Below are 17,938 nucleotides of genomic sequence, written 5' to 3'. Positions count from 1 at the left end.
AGCAGGAAAGATACTGGGGGTCAGGTGACCATCCAGTCTTCTCTTGAAGATTTCCAGGGTAGGCAATTGCATCACCTCTAGAGGGAGCTTATTCCACAGTCTGGACACCCTAACTGTGAAGAAGTTTTCCCTAATGTTGAGCCTGAATCAATCTTCCAGGAGTGTGTGGCCATTACACCTGGTTTTCCCCTCAGGTGGAAAGATGTTCATCTAGGACATGTGAGTTCACTTTGTGGTTTGGTTTTTAACCTACTAAAAGGGTCACTGCCCCCCTTTTCCCATGGGAACTGTCAGTCTTGACTAGAATATCTATACCAACCAATTAAATTAAGTAGCAGAGAGATAATTTTCTATTAATTTCTGTTGTTACTTTCACAAATGTTATATGGTTATTTTGTATTATTTTTATACGTTTTAGGAGTGATTTTTGTTGGACCCCATTTCATTTCTGTAATGCTCTATCAGTAAAATTCTGTAGGATATTTCCATGTGTAAGTTCAAATTTCTGATAGTCCTATCTACTAGACAATAAAACATTACAGTATGTTGATTAGATGCATCATTTTTAACTGGGCACATCTACATGAGACATTTACTGCAGAGTTGCCTGATAAGCTCTGTAGTAAAGTCTCAGTGTTTACACATGTGGCCCTATTAGTTCCCAGTAAACTAATTAACTCTATGGTAGGTTAGTATTTTAAGAAACTTTTTAAGAAACATCTGAATGTTTCTTAAAAGTGTCCAGGGGTGGTGCCAGCACCTACTCTGCACACTTTTAAAAAAACATTTGGATGCTTATCTTGCTGGGATCCTTTGACCCTAGCTGACTTCCTACCCCTTGGGCAGGCGACTGGACTCAATGATCTTACAAGGTCCCTTCCAGCCCTAATATCTATGAAATCTATGAAATTTGTAAATGCAAGTAGTATCCTATGGTGGTGTTCTTTAGTGTGCAGCAGTGCACATATAGATGCTGGTGGGCTGGCTGGATCGCAAGGGTGCTTCAGCGTGGGGGCTGTCTGCCAGCTAGCCCTGCACTGGAACACCCTTGTGCCTCATCATTCTCTCCACACAGACTGACCCCCCATGTGCCCTTGCAGGTATGGCTGCTCTGACCCAGCTTAGCAGGCTGTGGTCCCAAGCACACATGTAAGTGTCATGCCCAGGAGCAATCTGCATCTGAGAAACTATGGCTTTGCATTAATTTCACGTCTAGATGCACCCACTAAATTCTCTTCCCATCAGGATTTTATGATTCTGAGGTGGAGCCCTATTGTGTCCTGGATTCACACATTAAAACACATCAATTAGGTTGCAGTTCTGTTTATGAAATAATAGCAAGCTAAGCTAGGCTAACAAGAGCAGAATTGTCTAAATAGTAGGCCTGTGTGAAGCTTTGGTCTCTGATTTGATTCGGAGGAGATCCGGTGGCTGAATCTCTGAATCCAGATTGAATCAGAAGACCCATTAATTTCTCCAAATTGAATCAGAAGCCTCCAAATCAATTCAGACAGATTCAGAGAGATTCAATGATTCAGACATAGACACAGCTTTGTTTTTTCTATATACCTCAAGGTACCAGGTGGCTCGTGAACGCTGAGATGGTGGGGAGGATGGAGCATGGATGGTGGATGGAGCTTGGGGGTAGGGGCCCAGCGGACTCAGAGGCAAACCCGGAAGGGGACCAGAAGCACTTCCAGTCTACTTCCAGGTCAGCCGTGGAACACACGGGAGACCCCGTCCCCCGGCTTGGCAACTGGTGCCTCCTGGGTCTGGGAGGACACTTGGGGTCCACCTGCAGCCAATTGCCAAGCACACGAGGGCCCCCCCATCCATGCTCCTGTGGGACGCTCCATCCACCCCACTATTTCAGCATTCACAAGCCGCACCTGGTACCTCGAGGTATGTAGAAAAAACATTTAAAGCTGTGTCAATGACTGAATCGCTGATTCTCCAAATCAGAATTGAATCTTTAGATTCAGATTCGGCTGAATTGAATCAGGCCAGTGATCCAGATCAGCAAATCGAATCACTGTCCCCCAAATTGGGCCAAATCCTAATCGAGTATGGCCCACTTTGAACACCCCTAGTAAATAGGGCTAATAAATAACCTTGAGTAACTGCTTGAAAGAATTCACATTAGTTTGCTTTAATGTTGTTTCCACCCTCTTTTCTGTTCACCTTATTCAAAAAAGTTCATTTAATTGGTTTTAAATTTGCTGCCATTTTTTTCATTAAGTATCTCATTGAGAGAATGAATAGGCAGCAAAATTATTGGGAACACCTGTCAGATCTTTGAATTCCAAAGTTATTTCTCTAAATACTTTTGCACCTTCTGTTTGAAAATTGTTCTCATATTTTTTCTTTGTAAACTACTAACAAATGCTTTAGTCACGAAACCCTGGGGAGAGGATATTTTTCATTAATAATGTGTTTAATAGCTGATTAAGACAGAAATAGCAGCAGGAGGCAGTTTATCTTAAGAAGAATTTCCTTTACATCATATTTTTGGACCATAATGACCCTCTAGTGTATTGCTGTGTTTTTCAGCAGTATTTCTACCCCCCCACCCCCTCATTTTGTCCTTTTTATTGTTCTTTTCTACTGTTGACCCAAAACATCCTGATTTTTTGTTGAAACCAAAACTGCTGTGTGATGTTTAACAGCTATGGGAAGGAGTTAAAGTTTCCGCATGGTCTGAAAAATAACCAGCAGCGTTATGGAATAATCATGGCTTATGATGTTTAGGTAGAAAGACAGCTCATGTTTTGGGGAAAGTAGTACGGCAAACTGGTTGACCTGGAAACTATAGAATAGCATTTCCAAGACAATTAACGTTCAGTTATTTAAAACATTTTGATTAATCCTTAGTGAGTAGTAATGAAGTTGTCGCTCTCCTTCTCCACCACCTTTCCTATTTCTTCTCTTATTTTCATTTCCTCCTCTTCCTTTCCTTAACTTTCTATCCTCTTCTTGCTCTCCTTTCTGTCCTTTTTGTTAATCTGTAGTTCATTAGTTATGTCTCTTGCATAATTATATGCCTTCAAAACATTTGACATACATGCCACTGACCTAAAACTGAGGTAGGTTCATTGATTAAGGATAATCAAATGAATAATTGATTAAGGATATTTCCTACCCTTTTTGAATAAACTTGTGAACTTGTGGTATTGCTGAAGTGTACCACATTTATATATGTGTATAATACAAATTCTTGGTTATCTCTGGGGGAGTCAATTGTCATAACTGCACTTAACACTTTTTCTGTTTTTACTTTGTCTGTAGTGAGTATTTAAACAAACAGTTAAATAAACAGAAGCAAAGTTCCAAGTTGTAATGCCTTTTATCACATTGGAGTATGTCAGCAGCACAAGTCACATCTGCTTTGAATATTTTAATCAAATATTCCTACTTAAAATGTACTAGAATAGAGAATTCAAAAAAAGGTCCTAAAACTACAGACAAAAAGCATTGTAATATAAATATATTAAGCTATCTACAGGAAGACACACAGACAGGACAAATGCATTCTTAGGTTAGGTAGCTATTGAACATTTATTTAATTGGTAAAGAAGATCATTTCATCTTACTCCATAAAAATAAAGCAATTTGTACATACATCCATGATTGTTTCAGTGTTGCCTACATGCAGAGGTGGCTTGTAAAAATCCAAAGACAAATGAGCAATTGTAACTTTTCACTTCCAAAAAACGTCAATCTGAAATAAAGTTGATACCTTTTGGTGTGTACTAATTACACTGTTTTCTGCATATTTTTTAAAGGATCATCTGTTTCAACTGGAATCACACAAATTTGAGAGAGGACGAGGCAGGTGTCCTTTTGACCCCAATACCTCCTTCACCTCCACCTTAATTGGTAATGCTCTTTATGTCACAACCTTCAAGGGGCTGTCAAACTGTCTTTCTGAGTTTCTTTCTTCAGCTCTCCAAGGTGTTGTCAGTATTCCTTGTCAACCTTCAACATGTCAAACTGACTTCTAATGGTGCTGTCCACATTAATATTACATTCCAGATGGTGTTAACTTGAGCAACTAAGTCTCTGACAAGTGAGCAGATGTTGTAATTTGTGTGCCATTCTACAAAGACAAGTGTCACTTAATATTTGGGGTAACAACAATATTTGTTCTTCTTCAAAGCAGAACTGTATTTGGTCCAGGGCACTGTATACCAAACACTCATGTTTCCAGATATGACAGTAGTGGCTTCAAAGACCTAATTTTGACAATAAAAAAGTAATGCTATTATGAGGCCTAATTGCTATTATGAGGCCATGCTCCAGCAGACTCGGTTAATTGAGTCTGCTCCAACATGCTGTAATTACAGCGCATCAGAGCAGCCTCTGAGCCCGCGTATAGACACCCATTGGTTTTATAAATGGTTATGCAATGCCAACTTGTCTTAAAAACAAAATGTAGGGTTTTTTCCGTAATGTCTCGTAACCAATCCAAAAAATTGTACTAGAAGTGTATATTTTATATGATTGTAGTAGAATTTGCCCCTAATTCTACAGTGCCATCCATATTAGCAGTTATTGCACTGACACAAAGCTCTACTAGCATCTTCCACTTAGAAAATGATTGCATTGGGGTTGGGACATGTTTAAAAATACAATTCAATATATATTTATTTTATAATGTGTTCAGGGAAACAGCCGACACAATAACACAACTGTACTTACACCAAGGGTTTAGAACATAGTTGCTGGAATATATTCACACTAAGAAACTAAAGAGGGGGGTTGATAATAGTACTGGCTCTAGAAAAAAAGTTTTGTCTGCAGGATGCATAATTTCACTTTAAAGGCATTATTAGTGAAACAGAATAGAAAGAACAAGAAAGAAACTAAGGACCAAAGAGTAAATATTGCGTGCAAGAGCAGGCTTGAATAGGCAGAGTAGAAGAACCAATCAGGGCTTGGAAGGGTAACATTTAAATGATTTTGTTTGTTCTTATTTTCTTGGCATTCTTGGTTCATTTTTCAAGGCCATAAATTTTGTAGACTTCCGTACTTGTTTTGTTATATTTACCTTAGATGCCAAAACCCAAAGCTTGGCCTCAGGATATGAGTAGACTGTGTCAACTTAAACTAAAATGAGATAGCTTATTCTTAGAAGCTAGAAAGTATTTGCAGTGGGTGACCTATATTTAGGTATACTCTTTCACATGTTTTCTATTCAATAGAATAACTGGAGGGGGAAAATATTCTCCAAATAACACAAAATCCTTGAAGTGACTGAAATTCATCAAAATGTAGCACGACACATCGCCTATATCATGCATCACAGCAGAAATGCTTTCATATTTGGTGCATTAAATAGAAATAGAAAAACCAGAAAGAACTCAGTTTTGACTGTTTTCATATAACCTATCACGTGCAGATGTTTATCGATATTTCCCCTACACCATTTTATAACTGAGAACCTTATGATGCAGAGTGAGCTCTGCATGGGTACAGGGGCCACCTGCACAAAGTTTATTGCGGGCCTGAGACCTGGTAACCCAGTTCTGTGGTCCTTACTCAGTCTTTTTTCAGGCACAACTAAGTAAATAAATTAGAGTTGATCATGCTCCCTGTGTGGGGTCAATGTGAATTTTGTTATTTTTTTAAATGGAAGCCAGATTGTGTCCACAGTGAGCACTTCAAAATGGGAGATTAGGTACTTGTGCTTCAGGGCTAGGCATTAAGGAATTTGATGCCTGGATCATGGAATGCCTTAGGGTTTCTTAAGCTTTTCCCAGAAAGAGCCTTTTGGGAGGCCACATCCTAAAAACAGTTCACCTGCAGAAACCCTATTAAAATCAATGGAGGTTCCATGGGTTAATGGTTTATAGGATCTGGCTCCAAATAGCCTGTAACATTTTGAACATGGGCAAACAAGTGATCTCACAGGTTTTTATATGAAACAGTATGGAAGTGTCCTGAAGTGTGAGGTTCACTTAAAATTCTCTGTTCAGAATAAGATTAATTTTTTCCAGGAAACTCAGTCATCAAGTACAAAGAATAGGCAGTTTGTCTACATTCTTACATTTTTTTCTGAGAAACTGATGTAAGGGATCATAGGCTGCTCAAACAACCTATCTTTAGTGTCATTTAAAAATTACTCCTTAAATTCTTAAAGGTATATTTCTTGTTTTCTAATTAAGGTGTTCTCATGTTCATACAGCATGGACTACTAGAATTTTCTCCCCATTGAAAACTGCAGTGTAGCAACCAGAGAAGATGCAGACATATGAGTAGAATAAATTTGCAGGATACTTGTAGCTCTTTGGCTTTTTGGATGAAGATTAGCAATTCAGATGGATCTTATTAATGGAGAGTGTGAGGCATAGGAACAAATATTGTAGCTATTAATTAACCACATGCATTACCAGTATAACCAGAGAAAAAACACAATTATCTGTCTAAGCATTATAATTGAAGACCAGCCCTTGGATCAGAGATAGCAACATGAACACATCTTATGAAAAAATAGAATAAGAGTTTGTCAGTGTAGGAACACTTTTTAGTAATTATTTTGTTTTCCCTCTAAACAAGCTAGCTCACATGCAATAGAGTGGTTCCCATGTTGTGGTACAGGTACCACCAGTGGTATGCAGACAAGCTGTCAGTGGTATGTGTTAACACATTTATTATAATTAATTTATATGACAAAAATTTGCTGTTGGTACTTAAGTTCATATCATTTTAAATTGGGGATGCACAATCTGTCAGAGTTTGGGAACCGCAGCAATAGAGAAAGGCCCACCAGACAGATCTTTTCTCAGTGTTGCCACCTGCTAGCCAGAGAGAAATTAAATTAAGGAATTTTATCTGCTATCCAGGAGATGGATAATTATGCTGACACATGGTCTTTTCCAGTGGGAAAGGCAGGTTGTAAGGAAAGGAATAGATGGGTAACACTTTCAAAAGCGACTCAGTGACTTAGGAGGATATTTTTCACTCAGTCATGTAACTTTGACCCCAAGTGATTAAGAACTTGGGCAAGTAAATGACATAAGGTTCAGAAACAGAAATATATTTAGGCACCCTTTATTTAGATATCCAAATCCCATTGGAATCACTAGGGATTAGGTATGTTAATACTTTTGGGGTATTAGCCTAGATGCCTAGAAATTAGCTTCCACAACACCTAAATTTTACGCATCTGGCCCTGAAAATGGAGTCCAGTATTCTGTGTAAGGCAGAAGGTTCTGATTTGATCCAGAGACATAAAAGGGTCTTCTGATTCAATTCGTAGAATTGGCCACCGAATCTGGCTGAAAATCTGAATCAAATCAGTGACCGAAGCTTCGCACAGCCCTATTATGTATGCTTATTGCCTCAGCTATGTTGCCTCATTTGGGGCTTTCATACACATGGAACAGGAGCAAGCGGACAGGATATGCTCCTTGGCTCTGCTCCCGAGCACAGCACAGAGATAGTGTAGACAGCCTTAGGTTCACTTCTTAAGCTTGAGCAGGATCAAACCCCCATCTCTGGCTCCTAGCACCAGGCTTTATGTTGCACTGGATGGTAAACCCTCACTCCCTCTTGTGCAGAAAAGAATTCAAGATTCATTGGATCAGAAAGAGGGAACGCTGCTCTTTAATATATACAACAAAATCCAACCTGTGAGCAAAGACTGCAACCCTTAGCTTCCCACCTCATTGGTACGTGCCCTATCCTCTAGGCTGGTGGTTCTCAAACTTTGTTTTTGCATGGACCGCTCGAAAATTGCTGAGGATCTCAGTGGACCACTTAATAAACTTTTTGTTGTTGTACAAATCAAAGCCCACAACATATATTTTAATATCAGTAGTCTTACCTTTCTAATGTGATGGATATGCCTGGTTTTTTGAGCAAAGTTCTGGGAAGTTGTGTGTAATGTTTGTCAGCTTTAGCTGGACGACGTTTCTGAGGACCACCTGAATGGGGCTCATGGGCCAGTGGTGGTGCACGGACCACAGTTTGAGAACCTCTGCTCTAGGTTAAAGAGGCATGCTCTCTTGTGCCCTCTCTTCTCACCTCCCATGTTCCATGTAACCGTCCTAACCACTGAGCCACTGAACAATTGGAGGCTCTACCTACTCCCTCTGCGTTGTGTGTGGAGCATGATCCAGTCACATGCTCTGAGAATGTCTACCTGACCAGACTGCGCAAGCCAGATAATACTGCCTCATGTATCCCTTGGGGTTTAGGAGTGAGCTAGACTGCTCAAGACTTGGGGGTTTTAGACATGCCCAGAAGGCCTGTAGGTGCCTAGAGAATTTGATTGAGAAATTAGGCCCATAAGGAATTTAGGTGATTCCAGTATTAAGCCCCAGCTTAGACAGTGATTTAAAGTTTGAAATTTTGGGGCCCGGCATCTAGAAAGGCACTTAGGCATCTATGTCTTTTTGTGGACCTAGCTCTAAATTAGTTTTGAAAATGGGAGTTAGCATTCTTAATTGCCAAGGTGCTGTTGAAAATTTTATACAAGGCTTTTCTAAGTCATAAATTGGCTTCAGTTCTCCCTCCTTTTGCCTTAGTAGGTCTACACAGCTGTAGCTCCTGAATTACAGCTGTGTAAATAATAAGAAATAAGCTTTAAAGCATCCAGAGGAATCATTTTTTTCCCTACCTGTGGTTATGATTTAAAAGCGATTAAGTTTGGACGTTCATTTGAACTAGGTTTGGCTGGAGATCTGCTGCAAGCATTTAAGAGAAAAAATTTCTAGCAATGTCTCTTTGTGTATTTCAGCACTTCAGGTAGAAATCCCTGGCTCAGCAAAATGATAGACTTGGTATTAAAATTAAATATCCCACACTGTAACCAGGTTTATTACAGGTCATTTGACCTGGTGGTGCAGTAGTTTGTGATGAATAATTCCATTTATGAATGATTGAACATGTAATATTTTATTGTCAGCATCAGAAAACTGAGTAGATGTTCAAGCACAGATATGCTGCATAAAATGTAAATGTTTAGATAAATTCCATACAAAACTGTTGGACCTAGATTCTGAAGAAAAATGAAATGAACTCTCCCATCTGCTTTCAATAGCCAAAGCTACTTTCTATAATAGAGCACGCAGGCTGATTGACTGAGACCACAGTAGTTTTCGAAAGCTGATAAAATAATTTTGCCCTGTAACTTTTGAAAATTTTGCAAGCAAGTAGTGATAAACTTACACTAGCGTTTAATGTCTAGTTTCTGTCTAGGAAAACCCATCGTGATAATAAGCCTTCTGGCTATAATGTTTTAAAATATTTTCCTTTAGTTGCATCTTATGTGTAATAGTTTATGCAACTTAGAAAGAAAGAAATATCATACCTTGTTCTCTGAGTCAGGAAAAGAGCACTTGAGTGATAGAAGGTACAATAGGAGGTTAGAATAAAGAAATGAATTTCAGACAATTTAACCTGATCTTCTCTGTGGAAGAAACAAGGAAAGTCAGGTTGTTCTGGAGAGCACTAATATGATTTTAAACCAGTAAAACACTCAGATACTGCTATGAGAAGCAGAAAATAGTCAAATGAACAGGACAAAAATATATGTATATTTAGGTGGATGGATGCATGGATGGATGGACAGAATTTTTTAGACCGTTACTATAGACAGACAGATAAAAAAAATAACCATGTTGTTTTGTTCAGCACTTTGTGGTATTTGCTGAATTCCAGCTTTAAAGAAAACCACTGCTATTCCCTGTAAAAGAGAAACGGTACATCCATTGAATCAAAAACAGAAAGAATAAGAAACTGAACGAAGGCATCAAATGAATGTAGGGTTTGGGGTACAAAGCCTGTACTCTTGTAGAGTAAATTTAGATATTTTTAAAATATAAACTGGTGTCTACTTGCATTTCTCTCTATCCAAAAAACAAAAAAAACCCCACTTTGAATGTAAAGGTTATAACAGTGACTTAATTAGAAGGAAATGCAATGAATACTAATTCTTATTTTCACAGTATTACCCTCTTCATTCCAAAGCACTCAAAAAATATCAATAGCTGAATTACACCCTTGTCTGAGAAGGAAATAGCCTATCCACTATATGCTTGCTTTCTGTAGTTGTAAGAAGAGGTGGAAAACAGTATCCAGTTAAACTATAGGATGGATTCAGTTAGGTGTGTGGCTATGCTGAGCTACAGCACGGCTCCGTTAAAACCATGGTTATACCTATAACTATGGGGAAACTGCCATAGGTGTCCAAATTACCATACATTATATCAAGCATGGTGTCTTTGGCAAGATCACGACCCTGATAGTTTGAAGGGATGTTGCTTGGATGGTCTAATAGCACGTGTTGTTTCTGTAAAAATGTAGTTCATAGAAGCCAGGCAGGAGGAAAACTGGGGAAGCTTCTAGGCAAAAACTATAAAAAGGCAATGAGATCAAAAACAGGGCAAGAGAGAGAGAGAGACTGAGAGATCAGATTCTTTAACCATAACAATGATTTGCAATGAGGATATTTTAATAATGGGAACAATTTATGAGGGATTGTGATGGAGCCTCAATTCTTACATTTAAATTTTAAAATTTAAAATGATTTTATCCCCCCCACAACCTTTACAGGCTATGGATTTGATAGGCTTTTAGTGATGATAATCTTTCTCATATTATAAAAAATTAAAAAATGTTCTAATCTGATATTAGAAGAAAGAGTCTTTGAGATTCTTTACATGAGACATGACAATCAGGGAAGAAAATGTGTCATATATTGCCAACACTGAGCCTCAGAACGTAACAGCCAGGAGGGTTTTATTTTCTCCTTCTCAGATACCAGCTGAGGAAAATATTGAAGCATCTGTTTAAATTCTTTCCTGAACCAGGATCTACTTCTCCATTTCATTAGCTTTGAAAATGCTTTGCTAAAGAGTACTTCTGATCACTTCAAACCGAGTCCTGAACTTAGTAGTTGGACAAAAATCCAGTTGGTTTCAAGAACTGCAGAAATAAATTCATAATTCAATATTTTGAATTTAAACTGCTCCAAAACGAAGTCTGGATTATATTAAAGCAATTTAAAACATAAGACCTACTAATTAGATGCATTAGATACTGTACCATGTACATTACTTCTGCAGAGGGTAAAGTTTCCCTATTAAACTAGACCCAAAACCAAGTGAGGTGCAAATATCTAGTATTTATCTCCTGTTTTTTTTCCTGCTGATTAGAAACATATTACTGTAAAAAATATAGAAAATCTATCAAAAATGCCCCATTTCCCTATTAATATTAAGGAGTTTCATCAGGACTGTCAACTTCTAAGCAGTCAGGGGTCACAAGCCTCACAGGCCACATTCCCCAGGACTGCAGCAGCATAGGCCGCAGGCCATGCACTCAGCCCTCGGACCTCTGATGCACCGTGATCTCCTCCCCCATGCTACCATGCCATGCAGACATTCAGAGTCATAGGCTACCCCAGAATGACAGGCTGAACTTCCCCCTGGGACACAGGGAGGAAGCAGAAACTGGAGGATGGAGAGGTAACCTAGACACCCCTGCTGGTACTGCTGGGAGGCAGCAGTGGCCAGGTGGGATCCTCTTAGGCTGCGTACAGCCCGTGCCATACCAGTTGGACAGCCCTGAGTTAAATAAATCCTGTGTATTTCTCTTTCTCGTGCACAAAGAGGCAGATTCCATTCTATCTACTGGGCACGTAAGCAGACTCAGCCATGCAAGTATGAATCTGTTTTACATTACTTGAGTCCTGGAAAACCTGTTGATACAAAAGGCGGGTTTGTCTTCTTCCTTGCTGCACTTCTGGTAATTCGGTTTACTGATCAGAAGGTAGCAGGTTACAAAAGCAGATACAATATGGATTTTCAGGTGCCACAGATGGACTAGAATTTGGCCCTAAATTAAATAAAGATTCCAAAAGCAATGTAAACTTCACCATCCTGCATATTTGGTAAGATTTTGTGTTGTATGTGTCATGTAATAAACACAAGGACTATCCTAATCTATACATCTATTTTAAAAAAAATAGGAATGGAAGATACTATTTACTCAGTGCAAAGTGGGAGTATAGGTATTACACTAATATTTTCTAATTTCTATGATTCCATTTGCATTCAGAATATCGCATTCATGTTGGACCTTGTTTAAAACAGAACTTTTTAACTTCATTTCATTGCAAGGAAAATGATTTTTTCTTTTAAATTCTCCATATTAAACTTTGTTGTTCAAACTTCTTTGGAGAGATTGAGGTCCAAAAAGGATGCTTTAACCTATTGGACAAAATCTACTTAATTGATTTTAGTGAAAATGTAATTGGTTTTCATCCATTTCTGGCTGGAGAAGCCAGTGTTAGCATTTGTTTTATAATTATCCATCAATCTGTCCATCCAAACACCCTAGGCCAAACAGCAGAGGCTGTTTTAAACAAGAGACTCCAGAGAATTTTATAAGGACTTGACAATTATTGGTTTTACCTGGAAGATGTTCAAACAATGCCATGGTGAATTAGAGTATTAAAACCTGAGATAGTAAATTCACCTCCTGCTTTCCTATCTCTGTGATAATGGGATATTCACAATAGAAAAACAAATAGAAATTTAAGCCATTTTTCTAAAACTCTAATGCCTCCAGTATGTACCTAATGTAATTCTAATGCCTCTATATTTTGTACTCTGTCGCTGCAGTTGCTATATATTTCTGAAAAAATCTCTCCATTTCTTTAGGTGTTGAAATATAAATTTAAGAGTATGATCAAAAGCCTATAGCAGTTAATTGAATTAGTGAGAAACTAGAAAATCTCTTAATTCCAAGGTGGTGAAATATGTTCTGGGTCAAGTTCAGAGTTGTTTTTTGTTGACCACTGTTTCTCATTGTCACTCCTGGTGTTATCTCCCTTGAATTTACTTTATCTCAAGTTTTAATACTCTTTAGTACTCTTGTGATCCATCTATATTTACCTGTAATCTCTTTTCTTTGAGTATCTTTTATATCTGTTTGTGTGGTGCCTGGCACATTTGAGCTTCTATATGCTACTACAATGCCAATAATTGCTAAGTACAGTGAACAGTTATTTGCATAGGTCTTCCAAAAGATGCATTTCCCATGTTTTCACCATCTTACTACCAAATTTTCACAGACGATGAAAGCATCAAATTTTGAATTGTTCATTGGCCTGGTTTTACAGTTACGAAGCAGCCTGAGCTACCTATCTAAAAGAGTTTTGTGAACAGGGGATTTATGGGTCGTGTAATTCATTTATCAAAGGTGCAAAGAACGTTTTGAATATTATTAAGATTTGGGTAAACTCTGTTCTTTTACTACCTCTGGGCTTGCTCTCTCTTCCTCTAAAGCTTTCCATTGGTTTTGTTTAACTTCCATCGATGCTGTAATTTAGGTTTACTTTTAATTTCACGTGCCAATATGTTAACATCGAGTCACCACTGAATCTTTACAAAGCAATATCCATCCTTCTAAAGGTGAAGCCTAAGGGAAAACTATACCCAATTCTAAATCAACAGAGGTATGAACCAGCCCCAGCTGCCAAAGTACTCTATACATTTTTTGGAATCATTATTTAGGTTTGTGGTATGATTAAGTTCATATATGTTGCTTAACAGAAACAAAATACAGGCTTGCAAAGGGGACCTAAAGCAAAATTTGTGCTTTCATTATAATCCTTTATAAATGCCAGCAAATGTTATTTGAATTGATCAGTCATGTTTATTTTGATTAGGGGTAGGAAACAGTGTCACTGAAATCTCCACACAGATTAGTCTGGAACTGGAAACAATTTATTTCCTTCCCTTTGTGCAGTTTGTCTGCTATTTTATAATATAAGTCTGCCATCTAGTGATCATAAAAGGAAGGGAAATAGCCAAATCCTGCCTCAAATTCCTAACTGGTGGATTGTTAAGAAGCAGCTGAGCTCTTTTGCCAAGGATTTTGAAGAATTAAAAGCTAATTCTTGGAGTACTTTGACTTTTCTTCCTTTGGCTCTTTTTGAATAGAAAATGTATCTACCAGCCTAAGTTTCAGTATACTTTTTAGACAGCAAAATAAAAAACTAAAAATTCAAAGGGCAACATTTCCAAAGAGCACATCTCCTACTTAGGCCTAAATTGAGGCTAGGTTTTTTAAAGTGTACTGCATTTAACTGTTCCACTTATGGCTAGATATTTCAAAAGTGATCATTACTCAGGGTGCTGAGAAGTTTTAATGGTGCGGCAGCTTCATTTTTGTACTAAATGCATGATGGAAAAGCAAGCCCAAATTTTGTTCAGGGCAGGGGGGAGCCTAAGTTCCCATCTCACTTCCAGTAAATGTTTAAGTCACTTAAACTTTCAAAATCATAACTCTCCCCATGCCACTGAATGCCCTAACCACTCGACTAGAGAGTCGTACTCACTTCCTTTCCCTCTTTCTGGCTCCAAGTTGAATAGTCTCAACAGGAAGGATCAAGAAGTCTAATTGGGTAGAGCATTATGAGGTGGGAGACAGACAGGTTCACATGTCCTCAGCTGGGGGATGAAGTTGAACCCCGTATCTTGGGTGTGTGGTCGAACTACCAAGCTATTAAGTAAACATAAATAACATATCTTCCAGCCACATTTTGTACAAAGACCACACTGGTAACTTTGCTCAGAGAATAAAAACCAGATAAAACCACTATTTTATGTCTCCAAGAGGCCTTAGGAACAAGTAAAGTTCCTACATGCTCAGCGGTGTCAAGACGTGGGAAGTTTGGGGCATGTTTAGAATAAAATCCTTAGCCTGATAGACATCCATTTGAACACAGAATGGATGTCTGCACAGCAGGAGGTGCGATGTGCGATCAGGGGTCAGATCCCAGTTGCATTGTACTGCCAGTACAGAAGGAGCCTTGGATCGAGATCCAGACTGTTCCAGGGCTCAAACCCCACGGTGGTCCCAATCACCTGATCATTGGCTGGCACGGACCACACCAGGGTATGAATCCTGGTGTGGTCCCTGCCAGCAATCAACAGATCAGGACAGCCCTGGAACTGAAACCCTGGGGCCATCCCAGTCCTATCCAGGATCAGCTGATCAGGACTGCTCCAGAACTCAAATCCAGGGGTGGTCCTGATTAGCTGATCATCGGCTGGCAGGGACCACCCAAGGGCTCGAATCCTGAGATGTCCCTGCCACATGTTCAGTTTAAGGAGCAATGGAAACAAGCCACAAGGTTATTGCACATATTTTGTTTAATAACGTTGTAGCCAGTTTCCTTTTTTATTACACTATTAATCCCCCGAGCATGTGTCTGCTTTACACTTTAAGATGCAATTAACTGCTTAATCGTGTCTTAAATGTAATGACTTCTTGGGACTTCAAGCTCCTATGGAATTATAATTGCAACTTGGATTTTAAAAAGTGCCTTCAGGGTTCGACTACATCTGAATAGGGATTTTGAGAATCTGAAGGTTAGGTGAGGTGTCTGAAAAGGTAATTAGACTGTACTTAATTGTGTAAGCTCAACTGTACCTCTAATCCTAAGTGTTGAAGATGGCTTTGAAAATGAAATTTAAAACCATAAAACACTTAAATACCTAGAACAATCTTGCCCATAAAGTCATTCAGACATTGCAAAAATGAGTGTGAACACTCTAAGTACCTTTACAATTCTGGACCTAAGCAGCCGGCTCAATTTCTTTACTAAAATTGAATCAAATAGCAACAAAACATGACTATTATGTTTTTTTATTCATCACCAAGCACAGAGAACCTAGTAAGTACAGTTTACCTTATCTTGCTTTCTCATGTGTCTGGTCTTCAGGGGGTGAGCTGTTTGCTGGCCTCTACAATGACTATTGGGGAAGAGATGCTGCTATCTTTCGTACTATGGGTCGTATGCCTCATATTCGAACTGAACCTGATAATGAACATCTCTTGAAAGGTATGAGACATGGAAAAAATACATGATTCCTACTTTTCGCAAAGTCCTAAAAATCTTTGGAAACCTGGAGCAACAGACATATTTCATAAAAATGAAAACTTACAGTATAATGAACTAAATTCATCCTGGATCCAGCAGGTGGTGAATTTGATTAAACTATTTTTTTTTTAATCAATGACAGCAAAATAATTCAAAACATTGTTTTGGAAAATCAAAGGGGTTCACTTTCAATGTCTAATGTTTATTTCAAATGGTTTATTTTCTGAATTAACTATATGCCCTGTAAAATAGAATAATAAGTACTATATGACTGGTAGTAGACAACTGAAACAGAAGTTTTCAAAATGTAATTATATAATTAAATAAGTAATTAAATATCTTACAAACAAGAAATATAACTTGTTTAAACTTGATTTCCTTTAGTTATGATGTCAGGTTTTTTTTATTTTATTTCCCCTATTTTTAAATTATGATATTTAAATGGGAAATATTTTTAAAATGTAAGTTAAACTACATTAACAAAATAATCAAAAGAAAATCTCCAAGTAAATCCTTAATGGCAGCAAAATTGTTGCATTAGTACCAGAGCGGGGATTTATTAAATATTTAAATTAAAACAATAAGGGAATGTCATGTCCATGGCACCTTAAGAGGTCATCGTAATGGAAAAATGTTAATCTTTCTGGTCTTGTGCTAAAAGTTTACACAGTGGGCAAATACAGTTTTCAGCTCTACAAAGAAAGCTTAGTTTAGGAAAATTCCAGGTGATTTCCAGTTGCTAACAAAGGCGCACGCAGCTCCTCCTGTCTATAGGCATGGAGACAATCTGTCAACTGATCTCACTGGGCAAATGGCTTGTTTGCCTGAAGCCAAAGGTTGTGCTCCTGTGTCTAATTTATACGTGGCCACAAAATGTTACATAAGCTCCGAGCCAACTTTCAGCCTCATACAAATTAAAATGTATAAACTCCAGAGAAGAGGATTGGAAAGAGATCTTTTTTCCTTGAATGTATACAAAATAATATTGATTTGTAAATTGGAGCTATAAAAAATAGGTTTTAAATGAATGTTTCCCATATGTTCTGTAGAAACACAACCAGCTGAAATAGGCTTGGACTCTATTTTGATCACCATCACCACTGCCCCCCAGCCAGGGTAGACCTCTGATTGACAAATCTCTGCAGTCTTTGCTATATTATCATTTTTGCTATTGCTATTGGTGGTAAAAAGTGTTTTATTCTAATAGCTGTGCTGTTTTAATAAACATTATCCACCTCCTCTTTCTTTTCTTTTGAAGAACCAAAGTTTGTTGGTTCCTACATGATTCCTGACAATGAAGACCATGACGATAATAAAGTCTATTTCTTCTTTACTGAAAAAGCAGTGGAAGCAGAGACTGGCACTCATGCCATTTATACCAGAGTGGGCCGTATGTGTGAGGTAAGATAAGTTCTTTCTTGATTCTCCAGTGGAAGCACGAAGTGTGCTCGCTGCACTTCCAAGTGTCATCTGTTAGTATTGTTGGGTGTGGAAATAAAAGAATGTAGTATGGGTCTAAATGAAAACCACGCATCTAAAAATCCCTGAATTCTGGATAATGTAAGCTTCCACCCCATCCAAGCTTCAAACCCACATTTGAGCCTGAAACTTGAATGGGGTGGAGGCAAGTGAGCAGGTGATCCATAATCCAGAGATGGATCCAAATGTGCTCTTATTCTCTTGCAGTTAAATTTAGTAACAAAAATTATCCTCAGCACTTTTCACTTGCATAGCACTTCACAGGCTAGAGTTGCCACTTGGAGCACAGAGAAAGTGTTTTAAATTCCTCCCCAGTTCTAGTACTAGTGCCAATGGCAACCTTGGTGCCACTCAGAGCGATTGCCAGACAACTCTGAATTACACCACTGATATAACTGGATAGCCCTCCATCCATGGAGGATGGGATTCACTCAGCCTGCCCAGAGATGCCCAGTCCTCTCAGCCCTGACATCAGTTCCCACCCCAACAAATTCCTTATGTCCAGGAGTAGAGGAATAGCAGTCAAAAGGCTCTTACTCAGCCACTGGTGTTTCCTCTTCC

At 38.4% G+C, this 17,938-nt stretch overlaps 1 protein-coding gene across 1 annotated transcript in view; it reads left to right on the top strand.

The window, feature by feature from the left end:
• SEMA3E (semaphorin 3E) overlaps positions 1-17,938 on the top strand; it is a 267,502-nt gene that overhangs the window by 191,144 nt on the left and 58,420 nt on the right. Inside the window, exons 5-7 of the mRNA XM_019509507.1 lie at positions 3,783-3,876; positions 15,740-15,859; positions 17,157-17,299. Coding sequence (XP_019365052.1) covers positions 3,783-3,876; positions 15,740-15,859; positions 17,157-17,299 — 357 coding nt within the window. The remainder of the gene's footprint in view (positions 1-3,782; positions 3,877-15,739; positions 15,860-17,156; positions 17,300-17,938) is intronic.

The sequence above is a fragment of the Gavialis gangeticus genome, unplaced genomic scaffold (genome assembly GCF_001723915.1).
Source record: "Gavialis gangeticus isolate Ggan-Ray unplaced genomic scaffold, GavGan_comp1, whole genome shotgun sequence".
Classification (NCBI taxonomy): domain Eukaryota; kingdom Metazoa; phylum Chordata; order Crocodylia; family Gavialidae; genus Gavialis; species Gavialis gangeticus.
This window is presented reverse-complemented; position numbering and strand designations above follow the sequence as displayed.